The sequence below is a fragment of the Eretmochelys imbricata genome, chromosome 8, assembly GCF_965152235.1.
Source record: "Eretmochelys imbricata isolate rEreImb1 chromosome 8, rEreImb1.hap1, whole genome shotgun sequence".
NCBI lineage: Eukaryota > Metazoa > Chordata > Testudines > Cheloniidae > Eretmochelys > Eretmochelys imbricata.
The window spans coordinates 95,276,116-95,295,426 of record NC_135579.1 but is presented as its reverse complement, the minus strand read 5'-3'; the positions used below and the strand labels follow the sequence as shown (position 1 = coordinate 95,295,426).

At 44.4% G+C, this 19,311-nt stretch overlaps 1 protein-coding gene across 5 annotated transcripts in view; it reads right to left on the bottom strand.

The window, feature by feature from the left end:
• Positions 1-816: 816 nt before the first annotated feature.
• The window catches only part of USP24 (ubiquitin specific peptidase 24), a 107,664-nt gene continuing 89,169 nt past the window's right edge, over positions 817-19,311 (bottom strand). For 2 of the 5 annotated variants that reach the window (XM_077825297.1, XM_077825299.1), the window contains 11 exons: positions 18,695-18,787; positions 18,265-18,367; positions 17,148-17,269; positions 16,673-16,786; positions 16,316-16,381; positions 13,165-13,231; positions 5,942-6,020; positions 5,108-5,183; positions 3,285-3,371; positions 2,839-2,949; positions 817-2,607 (listed from right to left, as the gene is read on the bottom strand). In XM_077825297.1, the coding sequence (XP_077681423.1) occupies positions 2,545-2,607; positions 2,839-2,949; positions 3,285-3,371; positions 5,108-5,183; positions 5,942-6,020; positions 13,165-13,231; positions 16,316-16,381; positions 16,673-16,786; positions 17,148-17,269; positions 18,265-18,367; positions 18,695-18,787 (981 nt within the window). In that variant the 3' untranslated portion in view covers positions 817-2,544. Of the gene's footprint in view, positions 2,608-2,838; positions 2,950-3,284; positions 3,372-5,107; positions 5,184-5,941; positions 6,021-13,164; positions 13,232-16,315; positions 16,382-16,672; positions 16,787-17,147; positions 17,270-18,264; positions 18,368-18,694; positions 18,788-19,311 lie in introns of those variants that run through there. The other 3 variants (XM_077825298.1, XR_013346954.1, XR_013346955.1) reach the window with 3 other exon arrangements.

The window sequence follows — 19,311 nt, the reverse complement described above, 5'->3', positions numbered from 1 at the left end:
GCAGTAGAATAGCGCTGAAAGTAATTCACCTTTTTCAAATTAGAGGTCATTTATGGGGGCTGTCAAAAAAGTGTATCAGGATAATAATCTATCGCTCATTACCTCAAGGATTGGCTATGGGAGAGTTCAAGATCAGAGGATCAACCACATGACAGCACAGCTTTATGAACAATCTGAAGACTGCCCTCGTTTTCTGGGAAAGGAATAACTTTATTCCACTGACCAGGAGTCCCAGGACTGTTCATCAAGACGGCCTATTTTTAACAGCGCTAGTGTCTATGCATTAGTTGGACAGATCCATCCCCGAGAGGGCATAGGCAGCCTATGGCTGCTCCCTTACTGAGCATACTGTAAGATGTATAAAAACATTTTCATCCAAAATACTGGCAGTAAAAATTACAACATAGAAACACGTCACAATTTGCACACACAAAAAGCTACTTTTGTCAAACGGTATTTTCAAACCCCCCCCCAAAATCATCTTCAGCAGGTTCAAATGACAGCAGCTGGAAACCAAAGTACTGAAAATTATAGCCACTGACTTCGTACCAGCATGAGCAGAACCATGAAAAGTTTGTATTGATGTGGAATATACAGTGGTGATCTGAGCCATCTTGGTGCAGTTTTGCAAGTGATGCTACGGTGGCCTGCAGTAACAGAGGGCGTAGTTTCCATAGGAAATAATAGGGATTTGAAGTGACAATTGATGCTGGCCCCTGGGAACAACAATGACATCACATCACCACTGTATATGGGCTATTTCTGAGATGATTTATGACCTGTTATGAAGTAATAGGGAAGGTGGGGAAAGAGGTGTCAGTGAGAAATGAATTATTTATTCAAAATTAATTTAAAACATCACATTTAAAATTTCCCAGCATGTTATCAGAAACATTTATAAAATCTGCTAACTCTGCCATGTTTCAATGACGGCATTATTTTGAAAAAAAATATCCACTACGATGCCATCCTTATTTGGAACACGCAGTTTCTGACCCAGGTTCTCTAACCGGCAATAAGTTATAGAGCTGTACAACTGAAATCCTATCGGATGGTTGCTTCAACAATGAAATGACTGGTTAATTTCCAGATTAGTGCACAATAGTGAAAAGCCATCTGCCAGTTCTTGTTTTGACAACAGTACATAGAAGTAAAGAAAAAAGGCACTTTTTGGCTGGTTGTGCCTTTGACTTGGCAAATTTATCCATTTTGGAGGTACGCAGGAACTCCTTAAGATTGCCCCCAATTCTGTGCATTATTTTTTTAAAGTAAGGCAGAATCCATAAATAAAGGCAAAAGCAGTGCAGACAATGTGAAACTGAAAATGCAAAATGTACAAATATGAAAACTCAATTGGCACAAAAGAAGCTAGTATCCCGAGCTATCAGAAATGACTGAATTGCATTCAGCATGGAAAACAAAACTCCGCTCATGTAGTTCAACGGGTTTCCAGTTATTTAGGAGCCAATAAACCTAGCTGTGGCATTTTAGATGTTGCCTGCGCAAGTGACAATACAAAGCCAAATCATTCTTTCCCTGCATTAAAATTATTATAAAATCCACACAACAATGGCTCCAACTCACTCAAGGAATTATTCATCATATACAACCAATACCAACTTTCTCAGTAACTTCAAAGCATAAGCAAATGATTGCAGATCACATGATTAAGACTACAGTTTATTCAATATGTCTCCAAGTCTTAAAAAGATGATTTAATGGAGTCAAACTGCAACAATTCAATCTTAAAGTGCTTTTTTTCTTTTTAAACATTAAACTTTTTTTTAAATCCACCTATGTCATTTCATACACACCTGTTACTAGAGAAAACAAAGCTTTTTTATTGCTCTTCCCAATTTGACATCAGAAGGTTATCAGAAAAAGCTCACCAATTCCAGAGTTCTTGTGCCAAAGTCATTCTAGAAGGAATCACAGTCCTTTCAGAGCTCTCTTAGCGACCCCTCTGTCAGGCGCTATACAAACCAGCGGGGAGACATATTAAATACAAAGGTCCTTGTGTAGACGGATTCTTAAACTAATATTTTACAATGTAAGTCATCACACATCTTCACAGAATTTTGAATATTCCTATTCAATATTATCAGAAAGAGTAAAAATTTGCCCCCCATACCTAAAGGCAGACTGATTTTTTTCTGTATAAAACCCAAAAGAATCTTTTTTTGCAGCATCACAGAAAAAGCAACAGTTTTACATTCACTCATTTAATGTTCACATAATAAAAATGTCAACCACTAGCTTTTTTTGAACTTGATAAAATCTTCCTGACAAACTTTCATCCTGTCTGGACAATCACACTAGCTACCGCAGGAGTTCTTTGCAGCATTAAAGTTCCTAAACCTTCACAGATGAAGAATGCTTTTAACTCTGAGGGAAACAAAATTCTTCAGGGTTGCCACTGATTCTTAGAAAGCATTCTCTCTCCAGTCTCCTCTGAAGGTGTAAGCGATGGGACTCCAGTTTCAAAAAGGTGCCAGGCATTAAATATTTCGGTTTAACTCTTGCTCTTGAGTTCGTAGATATCCTTTAAGGGTCAACGTCGTCAAGGTCACTTTTAGGCTCACCAATCATCATGGGAGACTCCGAGCCCTTTCAACACACAAAAATAATGACGGTAGTACACACATTGTTCTTTAAAAAGGTATACAGTGAAACGTTAGCACCCTGCCTGCAGACGGGTTATTTTGTCTGTATCACATCTTTAAAATGCAGTCATTAGGCAAAGTGTGCCGCACTGGGAATTCTTAGTACGAAGCCCATTGCTTTCATCATTCATAATGCATTCTTCACACGAGACTGGATTATGATTGTTTTTTTTACCTGTTGTAGATATCTGTCTCCATTCTCATTGGCTGGACTACTCTCTGATCCATTACTGCTTCCTGATTGATCTTTCTCATTCAACAGGGCTGTGGCATAGGCCAGCGTGTCCTAGGGTAGGATGGAAATTCAGGAGGTTAGATGCCAAGAAGGCCATATACCCCATCCATTCAATGATTATAATTAAAAACTCAACATCTGCCAATATTTATCACATGCTAATGGACCTGCCATAGTTTGGCAGGAAGTAACTGAGGTAACCACGTGGATTCACTTAAGCATGCCCACTGTAGCCAGGAACAGACTTAAGATCCAACCCCCACGAGAAGAATGCACTTAAGTACATCTGTCTGTAGTAAGATGCCAAGAAAAGGGCCACTCAGTGCGGAGTAGGAAAGGGAAACGAAAACAACACGCACACTACCTCTTGTGATTACGACACGTACCTGTGCTGAAATAGTGCGCTGGAAGGTTTTTGCAGTGGATGTTTCATTGGACACATTACTCTGTGGAGCCCAATAGTGTTCGGACATCTAAATAAAAACCAAAGTCAAAATTAACCCTGAGCAGCAGAAACACATGACATGCCTAAGGCCTTGCTTGTCTATTCCACAGCAGGATGGGCCAAAAGTCTGTGTCAAGGTTCCCCAAATCCGTGGCATACCTGTGCAGCACACTGGAGAGCCTGTGTCAGCATCAATGAAACATTCTTATTTAATTAATGAAAAGGCTCCAAAGCCAAGATGAATAATATCAGTACAATAACACTGCTCTATTTTTATAGCAAATTTAATTTCATGCCTGTTACCACATATTCAATTTTCAGTGTGGTGCGGTTTTTGCATTGACAACACAACTGCCTTGTAAAAGCTGTCAGAGAAAGATGGAGGTTTTCGCAGCTGGAGAGTCTGGGATTGTGGGACAGCAAAGATACCCCATGCAGCGCTCGCAGAGAGACTGGGGCCTAATCTGGGCTGCAGAAGCAGAACATGGACTGGTTCTACTGAACTTCACACTTAAGTGTCTTTGAGTACTGGAGAGCAACCGCCGGGCCTGCATTAGCTGGGAGCAAATGGGAACTAGAGTTCCTAGCCATGGCAGTGGGAATTGAGAGGAAAGTGGTGTCTGTTTAACACATACATTTTTCTGTGTTCAACCGCAATGGGTTGCAAGAAATCTCCTGTGGAAGGTGGCTATTTGGACCAGCATGCTGGCAAGGGAAGGTCTCCATACTGGATTTTCTACATTCAACTTCAGCCTCTGAAAGCTTCCAAAGTTGGCTTTCTTCATGGGGAGGGACATGAGCCAGGAGGATCATCACTGATTTAAAAAATATTCTGATTTATAAAAACTATGTACAAGTTTTCTTTACTGGTACCTATGTGTACATTTGTGTGTACACAAACCTTTCTATTTTAAAGTAAGGAGCCAAATAAAGTGCTTTTTCCAAATGTATCTGTTTAGCCATGTCATAATAATACTTGAGATTCCAGGAAAAACTTGCACTCTGTCATAATAATGATCACTGAAACCAAGGTGAAACTCATGCCTATCCCAAAAATACGGCAAGGGGAGATTTGAGCTTATAATTAGAGCTGGGTGAATGACTAATTTTTCATTTTGGCCAACAAACCCAAAAAATCAGGGACAACATCCAGGTCAGTTCAGAAAATGTTTTGGTTTTCCTGATTCGGGAAGAGAGAAGATCTGAATCCACATCTCCTACCTCCCAGGTGAGTCCCTCAATTACTAGGCAACAGTCTCTCTCACTCTCTCTTTAGTCCAATGAATATTTATAGATTTATACAAAGTGGAATTGTGGAGATTGACAACAGAATAGCCTAGTGCCCATTGGTTAGGGCACTCACCTGCTCCAATGAATATTTACGAATTTATACAAAATGGAAACTTTCAACAGGAGAGACAGAGAGCAATCTACCACAGAATAACCAAGGGAGGGAGGGAGATCTGTGTTCAAGTCCCACATGTGAATCCCTGGTCTGGAACAGGGTCTCCCACATCCCAGGCAAATGCCCTAACTAGTGGAGTAAGAGTTTTAAATGGGAGGACAGACACAGACAGTTTTCTGAAGCTGATTGTGAAAACCTTTCCCCAGCCTCAACTATCGGGAAATTCGTGAATAGTTTTGGGTCAACAAAAATTAAATTAAAAAAAATGTCACCTAAATCAACTTATAATAGAAGTCTGGCTGCAAATGTAACAGGGAAGAGAAGACAGTCTCTCCATAATATTGCCACAGTCAAATTACCTTCTTCTGTAGCCACTGTACAGCCCAGCTCCAATGATGAGAATTCTCCTTGAAATAATCTTTAGCAGCAGGGCACCTTGGAAATTGAGAGCATATTTATTATCCACAATGAAGGCAGTCCTTTCTGTTAAATCTGAAATTTAAAGACCGCTCTTCCTTAACACATATTACAAGATCCCAGTCATGGTCTTCTCTACATGTCGTTATTGCAAACACAATGTTTTCTTTTTTTTGAAGACAAATGCTATAAAAATTAATTGGCTTAGTGATAGCAAAAATGTATATTACATATACACAAATAAAGTTGAATGAAATTTACATCAGATAGTCCATTATGGGTAAAGATGAGCCAAAACCATATACTTTAAACCTTTAATTATTAATAGAATACATGATTAGATTTAAAAACTCAAATATTTTGAAATAAAAGATCTGAAACCCTTCCTAGTATTTATCTGCCAGAAACCTGCATTTCTCATGCAAGAACTGACAAATACAGAATGCAGCTCTCCTGCTTTGGCTTTAGATGTTGGTATTATCAGCTGTGGCAGGAGAAATCCAACTCAGCCGCCAGTAGATTTAAAAAAAGCCCCCCACACAACTTCAATCCATCTCCAAGGAACCTAGCATCTCATTTTCAAACTTCTAAGTAGACTTCAAGAGCAGGCCCTTGAACTTCAACTGCATTACAGTAACCCAGCCTACATGTGACAAAGGTGTAGGTAACAGCATCCATATTAGCAACAGGAAGGTTTGTGACAGGCTGAAGATTTGTGAGGTTGTTACTATGGAGAGTTTAACAGGAACTTTTCACTTTCTTTTACCATTACTTACTTCTGAGCAAGAGTAACAAGGAACTTGACACACTGATAGCAACGACTGCTGTCCACATGATTACTATGGTGCATCAAGGCTGGAATGAGAAAAAAACAGTTACCTACCTCTTCGTAACTGTTGTTCTTAGAGATGTGTTGCTCATGTCCATTCCATTCTAGGTGTGCGTGCGCCCACGTGTGCGGTTGTTGGAGATTTTTGCCTTAGAGGTATTCGTAGGGCCAGCTGTGGTGCCCTTTTGAGTGCCGTGCTCATGCATCAGTATATCAGGGGCCAGCAGCTCTATGTGCTCTCACTTCCTTCTTGCCAGCAACTCTGACAGGGCAGGAGGGCGGTAATGGAATGGACATGAGCAACACATCTCGAAGAACAGTTACGAAAGGTAGGTAACCATTTTTTATTCTTCGAGTGCTCGCTCATGTTGATTCCATTCTAGGTGACTCACAAGCAGTAAGTATCAATGGAGGTGGGCTCAGTGTTCACGATCTTGCAGCATTGCTCTGCCAAAGCCAGTGTCATCTCAAGATTGCTGGGTAAGTCTATAATGAGATGCGAACATTTGGACAGAAGACCAGGTAGAGTCCCTACAGATCTCTTGGACTGATACCTGTGCCAGGAAGGCCGCTGACCACGCTTGTGCCCTAGTCGAGTGTGCTGTCATGATCGTGGGTGAAGACACCTTCGCCTGCTCATAGCAGTAACAGATGCAGGCTGTGATCTAAGACAAAATCCTCTGAGCAGACACTGGGTGACCTTTCATTCTGTCTGCCACTGCAACGAACAACTGCACTGACATAGGGAACGGCTTTGTTTTATCTGTGTAGAAGTCCAGCGCCCTCCCGACGTCCAGAGTGTGTAGCCTGCGCTCCTCCTGTGACACATAGCCTTTGGAAAGAAGACTGATAAGTATATATCCTGGCCAGTCAAACTGGGAAACGACCTTGGGCAGAAACGCTGGGTGTGGTCACACCTGGACCATATCCTTGTAGAACACCATATAGGTTGGCTCCAGAGTAAGCACCCTGATCTTGGACACACTGCGGGCTGATGTTATCGTGACCAGGAACGAGACCTTCCAGGAGAGAAGCAGGAGACAGCAGGAAGCCAGCAGCTCAAATGGAAACCCCATGGTCTCGACAGCATGAGATTCAGGTCCCAGGGAGGGGATGGGATCCTGGACGTGATGGTAGAGACACTGCAGACCTTTCAAAAACTGTGCCGTCATGTCGTAAGCCAAGATCAACCTGCCTTGGAACGAAGGATAGAAAGCCGAGATAGCGGCCAGGTGGACTTTGATCGATGACAAGGACAAATCTTGGAGTCTGAGGTGCAACAGATAATCCAGAATCTCCTGCAACGAGGCCTGCTCAGCCTGAATACGCTGTTCCAAGGTCCAGCACGTGAATCTTTTCCATTTGACCAGGTAAGTTGCTCTGATGGAGGATTTCCTGCTATCCAGAAAGACCTGGTGGACAAGGGCCAAGCATGCCCGTTCTCCTGCACAAAGCCATGCAGTAGCCAAGCTGTCAAGTGCAGCACTGCACCGGTTTGGATGCAAAAGGCTGCTGTGGTTCTGTGACAGCAGATCCGGCAAGAGGGGCAGCTGCAGCGGCGTGGCTACTGAAAAGCTCAGCAACATGTCGAACCTGTGCTCGCGAGGCCACGCGGGGACTATTAGGATAACTTTCACCCTGTCTTGCCTGATCTTCACAAGGACTCTGTGAATCAGTGGCACTGGTGAGAAGACATACATCAGCGCCCCCGACCACAGAATGAGGAAGGCGTCTGATAGGGAGCCTCTGTCCATTCCCTGAATCGAACAGAACATGCATCATTTTCTGTTCTGCCTGGATGCAAACTGGTCCTCCCGGGGAGTCCCTCACCTCTGGAAGATTATAGTGACCACCTCCGATTGGAGCGACCACTCATGGCGAGAGGAGAAAGTGTTGCTGAGGTGATCTCCTAAGATGTTCCTGGTCCCAGGCAGGTATGCGGCTATCAGATGAATGGCATGCCACACAAAAATCCCCAAAGCGGAGAGCTTCTTGATAAAGGGCCAAAGACCTGGCACCACCCTACCGGTTGATGTAATACATCATGGTGCTGTTGTCCGACGGGACCTGCACAACCTTGCCATTCAGGTGGGACAAGAAAGCCTGGCAGGCCAGGAAAATTGCTCTGAGCTACCTGACGTTCATGTGGAAGGCCAGATCGTCCCACAACCAGCAGCCTTGGGTGCTCAGCTCACCTAGGTGGGCTCCCCAGCCCAGGCCCGAAGCATTGGAGACCAGGATCAGCGATGGGTATGGGATCACAAAGGGGACTTCTTCCAACACTGACCTGGGGTCCAACCACCAATTCAGGGACAACCTGATGTGGTCTGGCACCCTGACTACCCAGTCCAAGTCATGCCTGCTGGGAATGTAGACCGATGCCAGCCATGCTTGCAGGGGCCGGAGATGGAGCCGAGCATGGCTGACCATGTATGTACATGCGGCTATGTGGCCCAACAGCTGCAGGCAGGTGTGAGCCTGGGTGAGAGGTGGTTCTTTAGATGGGAGATCAGGTCTGACATGCCCTGAAAATGCGCTTCCGGAAGGCAGGCTCTGGCTCATGTGGTTTTGAGAACTGCCCCAATTAACTCTATTCACTGGATGGGCATTAAGGTGGATTTTCTCTCGTTTATTAACAGGCCCAGGTCACGGCAAGTGGAACGCACCAGACTGAGACTCCACTACACTTGCTCCCGAGACCTGCCCTTGATGAACCAGTTGTCGAGATACGAGAAGACCCGGTCGCCTCAACGTCTCAGGTAAGCGGCCACTGGCTCCATACATTTTGTAAACACCATGGGGACTAGCCAGAGGCCAAAGGGCAGCGCTGTGAATTGAAAATGGTGCCCGCCCACTATGAAATGGAGGAAGCGTCTGTGACCTGGAAATATGGAAATAAGTGTCCTTTAAGTCGAGGACAGTGTACCACTCTCTCAGATCCAGGGAGGGGATGATGGAGGCCATGCAAAACTTCAACTTTTTGAGAGACCTTGTTGAGGAGACGCAGGTCCAGGATGGGTCTGAGGTTCCCTTTTGCCTTCAGAATTAGGAAGTAGCGGGAACAGAACCCTTTTCCTTTCATGTCCTGAGGGACCTCCTCCACCACCTCCAGGTGCAGGAGGTTCTCAACCTCTTGAACGAGGAGTTGCTCGTGAGAAGGGTCCCTGAAGGAGGATGGGAAAGAAGAGGGGGTGGGAAGGGGGGGCGGCCGAAAATTGCAGGGTATAGCACCAAGATATTATGTCCAGCACCCAGCGGTCTGAGGTGACCTACAACCAGGCTGAACGGTAGGGATGAAGACATTTGAGGAAAGAACAGGGTGGATCTGGGGAATTGACTGGGGCATCGCTCTCGACTGCACCCTCAAAATGAGCACTTCTGGCCCCAAGATGCTTTGCCGGGCCAGGCTGTGTGGGAATACGAAGGCTGGAAACAACTAAAGCTCATGTGTCTACCCATTCTCTCAGCAGACCCCTGACGAGGCTGCCCAGGCCTTGGCGGCAGGAGCAGCTGGAACTGCTTCTGTGAAGACTGTGGTGTATGCATGCCCACCAAGCGAAGGGTGGCCTGAGTGTCCTTCAACCCATGCAGCCTTGCATCTGTTTGTTCAGAGAAGAGACCATTCCCATCGAAGAGGAGGTCCTGGATCAAGTTCTGCATCTCTTGGGACAGGCCGGGGGTCTGATGCCAGGAGCTGTGCCTCATAACCACTGCCGACGCGACCACTCTAACCGCTGAGTCCACTGCATCCTACGCCATTTGGAGGGAGCAACTAGCCGCCAAGGTGCCTTCCTCCACCAGAGTGCCAAATTCTTGGGCCAAACCCTGTGGGAAGGACTCGAACGTATGGAGGGCGTCCCATAACTTAAAATTGTACTTGCCCAAGAGGGCCTGATGGTTTGCCACCCAGAATAGCAGGCTGGCAGTGGAATAAATTTTCCTCTCAAAAAGGTCCTCTTTATTTCTGGGAGTTGAGCTGGTGTGCCCCTGCTTGTCTTTTTCGTTGGCCACAGAGACAACCAGCGAGCCCAGAGGTGGGTGGGTATAAAGGTACTTGAACCCTTTGGCCGGGATAAAGTACTTCTTTACGTCCCTTCTGGAGATGAGGAGGATGGAAAATGGGGTTTGTCAGAGGGCCTTGGCAATTTTGAGGACCCCGTCATGCACTGGTAGTGCAACACGGGCCGGAATAGAGGCTAAGAGGATGTTGAACAAGGTGTCCGCCTGCTTGGCTATCTCCTCCACCTCTAGGCCCAAGTTCTCGGCCACCCATTGAAAGAGGGCCTGGTGTTCTTTAAAGTTGTCAGGCGTGCTAGCCACCGAGAGTCCCGTGACCTGCCTTGTCTGGGGATGAAGAGATGACTGTACCACTGGGTGAGGCCCCGGGGCATCATCCCCCATGGGGGAAGGAGGTTTAGGGGTGGGTGCAGTCTCCTCTACCCAAAGTGTGACTCATGAACAGAGTTTGGTGCCGCCAACTGTTGCTCCAAGGCAGCGGCTGAGGAGTGGTGCGAAAGGGGCATCATCATGACTGGCATGTCCCATGCACTCCAATAAGGCCACTGCGCTGGCCACTGGCAGTGCTGCCAAGGTGGCGCAGGCAGAGGCCTCTGCTCTCTTGACACTGTGACAGCTTGGGAAGGTGTTGATGCAGTCAGGAGTTTGGGTCCCCTACTGATTCCAGGAGTCGGTGGTGGATCCTTTGGGGCTAAGGGCCCCGACCGGGGAGCCATGTCCATGTGGCTCTGGAGTGGCAGGGCAGCCCGAACTGGGTCCTTTGCCTGATGGCCTTTTTTTTCTTTCTGGGCACCAGCGACGGGGAACGGTGCTGGGTGGAGCCTGTTGCTGGGGGTTCACTGCGCACTGAGGCCGAGGTACTAGGCAAGTCTTGGCAGGATGGCTCGGAATCCAGACAAAGGACAGCTTCCATGAGGAGAGCCCGCAAATGAATATCCTGCTCTTTCTGAGTCCTGGGTCAAAAATTTTTAAAAATATGACACTTGTCCTTCACGTGTGATTCCCCCAAGCACTTGAGGCAGCTGCTGTGGGGGTCACTTACAGGCATAGGCCTGTTACAGTCCACGCAGGGCTTAAACCTGAGAGACCGGGGCATGCCCTGCCTGGGGCGAAGTCCCCGCTGGGACTCTAACTTCTAACTACACTTTACTACTACTTAAACTATTTACAAGGCCCTAAGGCTCTAAGTCAGAAGAGACGAAATCGCTAGCTCTTGCTATGCAAGGAAAGGAGCTTCGACTAATCACCACGGGTGGTAAGAAGGAACTGAGAGACATAGGGCCGGCAGGGCCTGATATACCAACGCATGAGCTTGGCACTCAAGGGGGCGCCACAGCTGACCCTATGGATACCGCCAAGGCAAACATCTCTGACTACTGCGCACGTGGGCACGGGCCCACCTAGAATGGAATTGACATGAGCAAGCACTCGAAAAAGAACAGAAATATTTTAAAACATAATTCACACACAGTTTTGCGATACAAACAGCTACAAATTGGATTGAAAACATCAGGCTAAAGTAAAAAAACTACCAGTATCCTATAATTTATTAGAGCTTTCAGAAATGTTAGACATTTATTAAATATTCATGCTAACAGTACTAATTCTGCTCAAGATTCTCTTACAGTTTATCTGAACCTTCCTTTTTGTCTAACCTAGATCAAAGTAAAACTGCAGGCAATTATTTTATGCACTGTACCTGGATTTCAAACCGCAGTTTACAGACAAGCTGTAAATCTCTGGTAATACCGTTATCTTCCTCTTATCCATCCTACCACAGATTTTTACATGGTTCCATCTACTAGGAAGCAAATTAACGATCAAAGCCAGGATAAAGGACCCAGCTCACCAACTTCCAATTGGAGCTAAAACTTCTAAAGCAATTATCAGAGGGGTAGCCCTGTTAGTCTTTATCCACAAAAACAACCAGGAGTCCAATGGCACCTTAAAGACTAACAGATTTATTTGGGCATAAGCTTTCGTGGGTAAAAAAAGCTTTTGTGGGTAAAAAAACTCCATGCATCTGAAGTGGGTTTTTTACCCACGAAAGCTTATGCCCAAATAAATCTGTTAGCCTTTAAGGTGCCACCACCTTAAAGGGGTTGGGAAGGGCTCAGCAACTTGCTGACTGGAGAGAGCTCTTGGTAATACCATTATTAGAAGGGGGGCAGCACACATTAGAACCAAATCCTGGGATGGGGCTGTATGTGTGTGTGTGTGTGTGTCATATTGCACACAGTAAGAGAAGGTTCTACTATCATTCCATATGAGGTTAGGGCTGCTGCCCCCCTTCCCCCCGCCCCTGAACTTTACCTTCCAGGTCAGAGAAGCTTTGGGGGAAAGAACCTCGACTCATGGGGTAGGGGGGGGAAAAAAAAAGCTTAGCTATGGAGAACCTGCATTTGGACACCAGCCCTCTGATACAGTAGGATCAAAGCACCTGGAGATGACCTATGGCCTGAATACAGGCTTACACTCTTTTAAAGACAGGAGGCATGCATCCAGTCCTTGGTAAGATTATTGAATCAGAACAGGGATCATCACATTCATAAGGGAGGAAGACTGGAGGAGGCAGCAAAAATACTAAGATGTGTAAGGAAGAGACTCTCTCAAGGAATCTGTTTTGCAACTGGGTTGAAAGTCAACCAGCAAACTGAGAGAAATTCCCATCTCTTCCACTTACTTCACATTTTCTTCACATCTTTTCCACCCCCCTCCAGGGAAAGGCCAAAAATGTTAATATTAGTATATAGGTTGCTTCCTATATACTAACCACTTTTCCTCCTTGTCTCCTTGTCTCCAGTGCAAGGACTATATTGCAGAATGGGGCTGAGGAGAGGACCTTTATGACAATACTGTATATTTGTGTGTACACCCGCCCCCCAATAGTTTGGGCCTGATCTGAATTTGAACTCTGAATGGCCTTCCCTGATGTACATACGCTCCATCCCTCCATCAGCTCAATGATTTGTTTTGTTTGGGAGAAATAAGAGTCCATATCACCACGATATTCTTATGCTCTGCTTTTGGATAACATGTGAAATCAATTCCACTAAGAGGTTCTTCAGTTCAGCAAGGTATAAAAACCAATAGGTTATTTGGACATTTCTCAAAGGAAAGAATGACAACATTTCACACAGTAGGGCTACTTGCCTAGCAATCCATTTTCAGTCTCAAATGCAAATTTGACCCTCTCTACTTGTAAAGGGTCTTCAATAACCTGTGAAGAAAACAAAAAAGGCTGGTAGAACTTAGTGTTATGTGAGAGGTACTTGCAAGATCGTCTCTTCATTATAACCATGGTCTCAAAGGTTCTTCAGATTTTTGTGTTATAAATCAGAATTGTAGGACTGGAAGGGGCCTTGGGAGGTCTTCTAGTCCTGTCGCCCGTACCCAAGATAGGACTAAGTACTATCTAGACCAACCCTGACAGGTGATTGTTTAACCTGCTCTTAAAAATCTCCAGCAACAGAGATTCCACAACCTCACTAGGCAATATATTCCACTGCTTAACTACCCTGACAGTTAGGAAGTTTTTCCTAATGTCCAGCCTAAACCACTCTTGCTGCAACTTAAGCCCATTGCTTCTTGTCCTATCATCAGATGTTAACAATTCTTCTCCCTCCTTCTTGTAACAACCTTTTATGTACTTGAAAACAGTTATGATCCCCTCAGTCTTCTCCAGACTAAACACACCCATTTTTTTCAATCTTCCCTCATAGGTCATGTTTTCAAGACATTTAAATCATTTTTGTTGCTCTTCTCTGGACTCTCCAATGTGTCCACATCTTTCCCGAAATGTGGGCATGCAGAACTGGACACAATACTCCAGCTGAGACTAATCAACGTGGAGTAGAGCGGAAGAATTACTTCTTGTGTTCTACTTACAACACTCCTGCTAATACATCCCAGAATGACGTTTGCTTTTTTTTGAAACAGTGTTACACTGTTGATTCAAATTTAGCTTGAATGACCCCCAGATCTCTTTCCGCAGTACTTCTTCCTAGGCAGCCATTTCTCATTTTGTATGTGTCCAACTGATTGTTCCTTTCTAAGTGGAGTACTTTGCATTTGTTCTTATTGAATTTCATCCCATTTACTTCAGAACATTTTTCCAGTTTGTCCAGACTATTTTGAATTTTAATCCTATCCTCTAAAGCACTTGTGACCCCTCCCAGCTTAGTATTGTCTGCAAACTTAATAAGTGTACTCTCTATGCCATTATCTAAATCACTGATGAAGATACTGAACAGAACTGGACCCAGAACTGATCTCTGCGGGACCCCACTCGTTATGCTCTTCCAGCTTGACTGTGAACCTCTGATAACTACTCTCCAGGAATGGTTTTCCAACCAGTTATGCACCCACTTCATAGTAGATCCATCTAGGTTGTATTTCCCTAGTTTATTTATGAGAGGGTCATGCAAGACAGTATCAATAGCTTTACTAAAGTAAAGATATACTACATCTACTGCTTCCCCCCACCGCATCCACAAGGTTTGTTACCCTGTCAAAGAAAGCTATTGGGTTGGTTTGACATGATTTGTTCTTGACAAATCCACGCTGACAACTACTTCTCATATTATTATTTTCTAGGTGTTTGCAAACTGACTGCTTAATTATTTGCTCCATTATATTTCCAGGTGCTGAATTTAAGATGACTAGTCTATAATTCCCTGGGTCGTCCTTATTCCCCTTTTTATACGTTGGCACTATATTTGCCCTTTTCCAGTCCTCTGGAATCTCTCCTGACCTTCATGAGTTTTCAAAAGATAATCGCTAATGCACAGGTGGGCAAACTCCAGCCTGCGGGACCATCCTGCCCGGCCCCTGAGCTCCCGGCTGGGAAGGCTAGCCCCTGGCCCCTCCCCCGCTGTTTCCCCTCCCCCGCAGCCTCAGCTCGCCATGCCGCCAGAGCTCTGGCCCTCTGCTCCTGCCAGGCAGAGTGGTGGCATGGCTGGCTCCGGCCAGGCAGCGGGGCTGCTAGCTCCTGCTGCTCTGAGCAGCATGGGAAGGGGGCAGGGAGCGGTGGGGTTGGATAAGGGGGCAGGGAGTCCCAAGGAGCAGTCAGGGGATAGGGAGGGGTTGGATGGGGCGGAGGTTCTGGGGGGGAGGGGGGGCAGTCAGGGGACGGGGGTGTTGGATAGGCATCAGAGTCCCGGGGGGCCTATCAGGGGTGCAGATAGAGGTCGGGGCACTCAGGAGACAGCAGGGGTTGGATGGGTCTGCGGTTCTGAGGGGGGAAGTCAGGGGGCAGGAAGTGGGAGGGGGCCAGGCTATTTGGGGAGACACAGCATTCCCTACCTGGCCCTCGATGCAGCTTTGCAATCCCGATGTGGCCCACCCCTGCGCTAATGGCTCACTCCTTGAGTACCCTAGGATGTATTTCATCAGGCCCTGGTGACTTGAAGACATCTAACTTGTCTAGATATTTTTTTAACTTGTTCTTTCCCTATTTTAGCTTTTGATTCTACTTCATTTTCACTGGCATTCATTAAGTTAGATGTTTAATTGCTACTAAACTTTTTTGGTGAAAAACACACAAAAAGTCATTTAATACTTCTGCCATTTCCACGTTTTGTTATTGTTCCCCTTCTCCCGCTCCCACCGAGTAATGGGCCTATCCTGTCTTTGGTCTTCCTCTTGCTTCTACTGTATTTGTAGAATGTTTTCTCATTACCCTTTATATCTCTAGCTAATTTAATCTTGTTAGGTGCCTTGGCCTTTCTAATTTTGTCCCTACATACTTGTGTTATTTGCTTACATTCATCCTTTGTAATCTGACCTAGTTTCCACTTTTTGTAGGACTCTTTTTGAGTTTCAGATCATTGAAGATCTCCTGGTTAAGCCAGGATGGTCTCTTGTCATACTTCTGCTCTTTTCCATGCAGTGGGATAGTTTACTCTTGTGCCCTTAATGTCTTTTTGAAAACTGCTAACTCTCTTGAACTGCTTTTCCTCTTAGACTTCCTTCCCATAGGATATTACCCACCAAATCCCTGAATTTGGTAAAGTCTGCCTTCTTGAAATCCATTAAATTTATTGTGCTGTTTTCCCTCCTACCATTCCTTAGAATCATGAACCTGATTCTCTTCAGATCCAAAACGAAAAAAACAAGACTTGTAGCATTTCACTGACTATTGCAATATTGAGAAAGTAACACAGCTGAAAGTAGGAAAGATTATAGGATGTGTGGGTCAGAACTGTAACCACCATAATAATGCCTTCCTTCAGTTAGGTAGTTAAATGTAATCCATCCTGGTTGGGCAGTGCTTCATATACAAAAGTCTTTACTCTTCACTTACCAATATCTCATGAAGTAACTGGAATATGTTCTTCAGTTCATGAGGGGGGGCAGTTTCCAGCTGGTTCTGTATGTTAGAAATACAAAATTCATCAGATGGTAGAATACACACCCGCATAAATCTGATGTAATTTAATAATAGTTCAAAATATAACATATTTAACATTCCTTGTTTGTAGTTTATAAAAAACTCTTAGAACTATTTATTTGAACCTTAAAACCTAAAGAAAACTCCAAGGAGCTGTACAGACTATACTTAAGATCCCCACAAAAATATTTAAAGCCCTTGGAACACAACCTTAAGTTCAAAGCCTGGAACAGACCATACGCTGAAAATCTACTTTGATTAGCTTTGTACCTTGATGAAATGTAGCACGGTGAGGGAAAAGTGCTCATTACAAAAGCAGCAGTACACCACCATCTCAATGAGAACGGACAATGATCCAGTTAGCTCCCGGAATGCATGCATCACCTAACGGAGAGATACACATATCATTTCAACACGGGATTTTTTTTAGTATCCTTCAGAAGGGATGTAATTTTGCTTCCTACCCCACGGAGGCCAGGTCAGTCCACCCCCAACAGCATTCCATAACACTGCTGCTTTCCATCTCTGCTAAGCTTGCCTTCAACAGTAATTTGGTTTGCAGCCCACTTATGAGCTATTTTATTGAAATTTCTCAGTGTAAAAAGGCTGAGTTGATATTTTCTGATATGTGTTCCAAAGGCTAAAATTTTCATTTTATATCTCAAGTGTAGTGGTATTTCAAAGAACCAACGTAACACCAGCTTTTAAACACACAAAATGTGGAGACATTTAGCACAATAGCTACCTCCAGTAAGTAAGGCTTCCCCTCAGACAGGAACAACAAGGCTTCCACTTCTTCATGGAGGGACAGAAGTGGACCTGAGGCAGTGGTGCTAAGAGGTGGACGCTGTTTAAAGAGACCAGGAGCTAAAAGAAAAACAGAACACACAACCCACGGATATAACACTGTTCTGCACTTCAAAAACCACCATCATTCTGTGACAATGTTGAGTTTGCTGCAATCTCTGTTGGCAGCAAATAGTTTCCAAGAACCTTCATCTCAAGTGCTGCACCACCTACAATAGGCATCACCACACAATCACTTGAGCACAGAAAATGAACCATTTATTACATTGTCAGCATCCTAGTGACAACTTAATAAAGTGCTAAAAGGCCACAGCAAACGAGTTTACTTACATAGGTTAACCTTGGATACTTCTATCAAGTTTTAACACAATCACTACCACCACATTCAAGTGGTGCAACAGAGCTTAACACCTTTCTAGTGCTTTAAAACCTCACTCCCATCTCAGAGTTTGGCAAATTTAACAATCCTGTTCAGTACTGAAACTTTTCTTTCAAATGAGGGAGGGGATGTCTCTCAAGTCCCACTTCAAGCACTGAGGATCCCAACTTTTGTCTTTTCATCCCTTCCACAGCACTTAGCTTAACAGGAGTGTCGTTTTCTGCTGCAGGTGGCTGGATACTTAACTGCTCATTTAACTTTACCTAATAATTAAATATCCTTTTGAAAGGGCTGGAAGGGATATGGAAAATGCAAGCAAAGTACAATGTTGAAAGCTGGTCGTGTCTGTACATGGCCCAGACTGGATTGATATGGCTTAATTCACAGATGCTAGTAAAACTCTCTGCGACATTTGGATGACAGGGTGCTATAAAAATGATATATTCACATATTCCTAGAGCGCCAGCCGTATTTTTAGTTCACCATGGGATCCAAGTATCTCTACATGTACACAGGTGAAAAAACACGTGGGCTCAACTGTACATCACACACACACACTATTGTTTTCAATGTTCAAGGCAATTTTATTTCCCCAGTGATGACAAGATTAGTTCCCTCCGCCAATGTAAGATCATCTCAGCAAAGTGCCATATAAAAACCGAAAGGTAACTCTTACCCACATTCCTCTGTGAGGAGACATCGGAGTGCAAAACCAGTAGTGCCACAGTATTGTGAAGGAACCCAAACTCCCGAGCTTGTGCTGAACTCCACCTGCGGTTCTGTTTGGCAAAGGAAGGAGCAAAATATACATCACTCCCTACTTACATCGGTAGTAACGCATTCAAAGAAGCCAAGCATCTATAACTTTCTCTTCTCTGGACGCAGTGAAAACTCCCTGTATTACACTCAGGCCATCACAGCTATGAAACATCAATTCATACAGACAAAAGTGGAGTTTAAGCACAGATTTAAAGGAAAATGATAAAATCAGAGGAATGCTCCTTTTTAAACCTCATGAAAGGTCTGTCCTCTGACTTAAGCATATGAAAAAATATGGGAATAGCCAACCTAAGCACACACGACATACATGCCATTTAGGCAGTTACCTGGTTATTTTGCCGGTTGGGGCCAAGGAGAAAGTTGATCATATGCCTTAAAGCAGAATGTTGGAGAAGAAGATTGCTAGCCCTTATACCCTGCTGTCAAAAGACAGAATGCAAAGTTACATTGTTGTACAGATACAGAATGACGTTTTTCAGGAGCAAAAGTAATTTGCTGCATAGACTAGACTCTAAATTCCCTATGTACGAAGAAAGTGTTTCTCTATCAATAAGCTACACCTTCACATAGCAAGAGCACTGAATAAAGGATGCTTTCTGAAATTCCGCTTTAGTGATTTGTAAGCTTTGTGTGGCTTTAAAACAGTAAGAAACCATGCTGTGATGTACAGCACCATCCTCTCCGCTATTCAGCTTTCCACCGCAAACCTTTCAGCCTATTTCTTTAAATACTGTCAAATTATTATATTTAGACTTAAGCAGCACAGGAAGGGTTTAACATGTATACTTTGCTTGTATTTCTATACTCTTTTGTCCCAATCTAGTGTTCAAAAGTCATGTACTTTACAGAGATAGGAGTTTTACTCATTTGAATTCTGGAAAGTTCTCATTACCACTGTTTTCTTAAATTGGTTCTAGAGTATCCATAACCAGTTCCTTTTCTC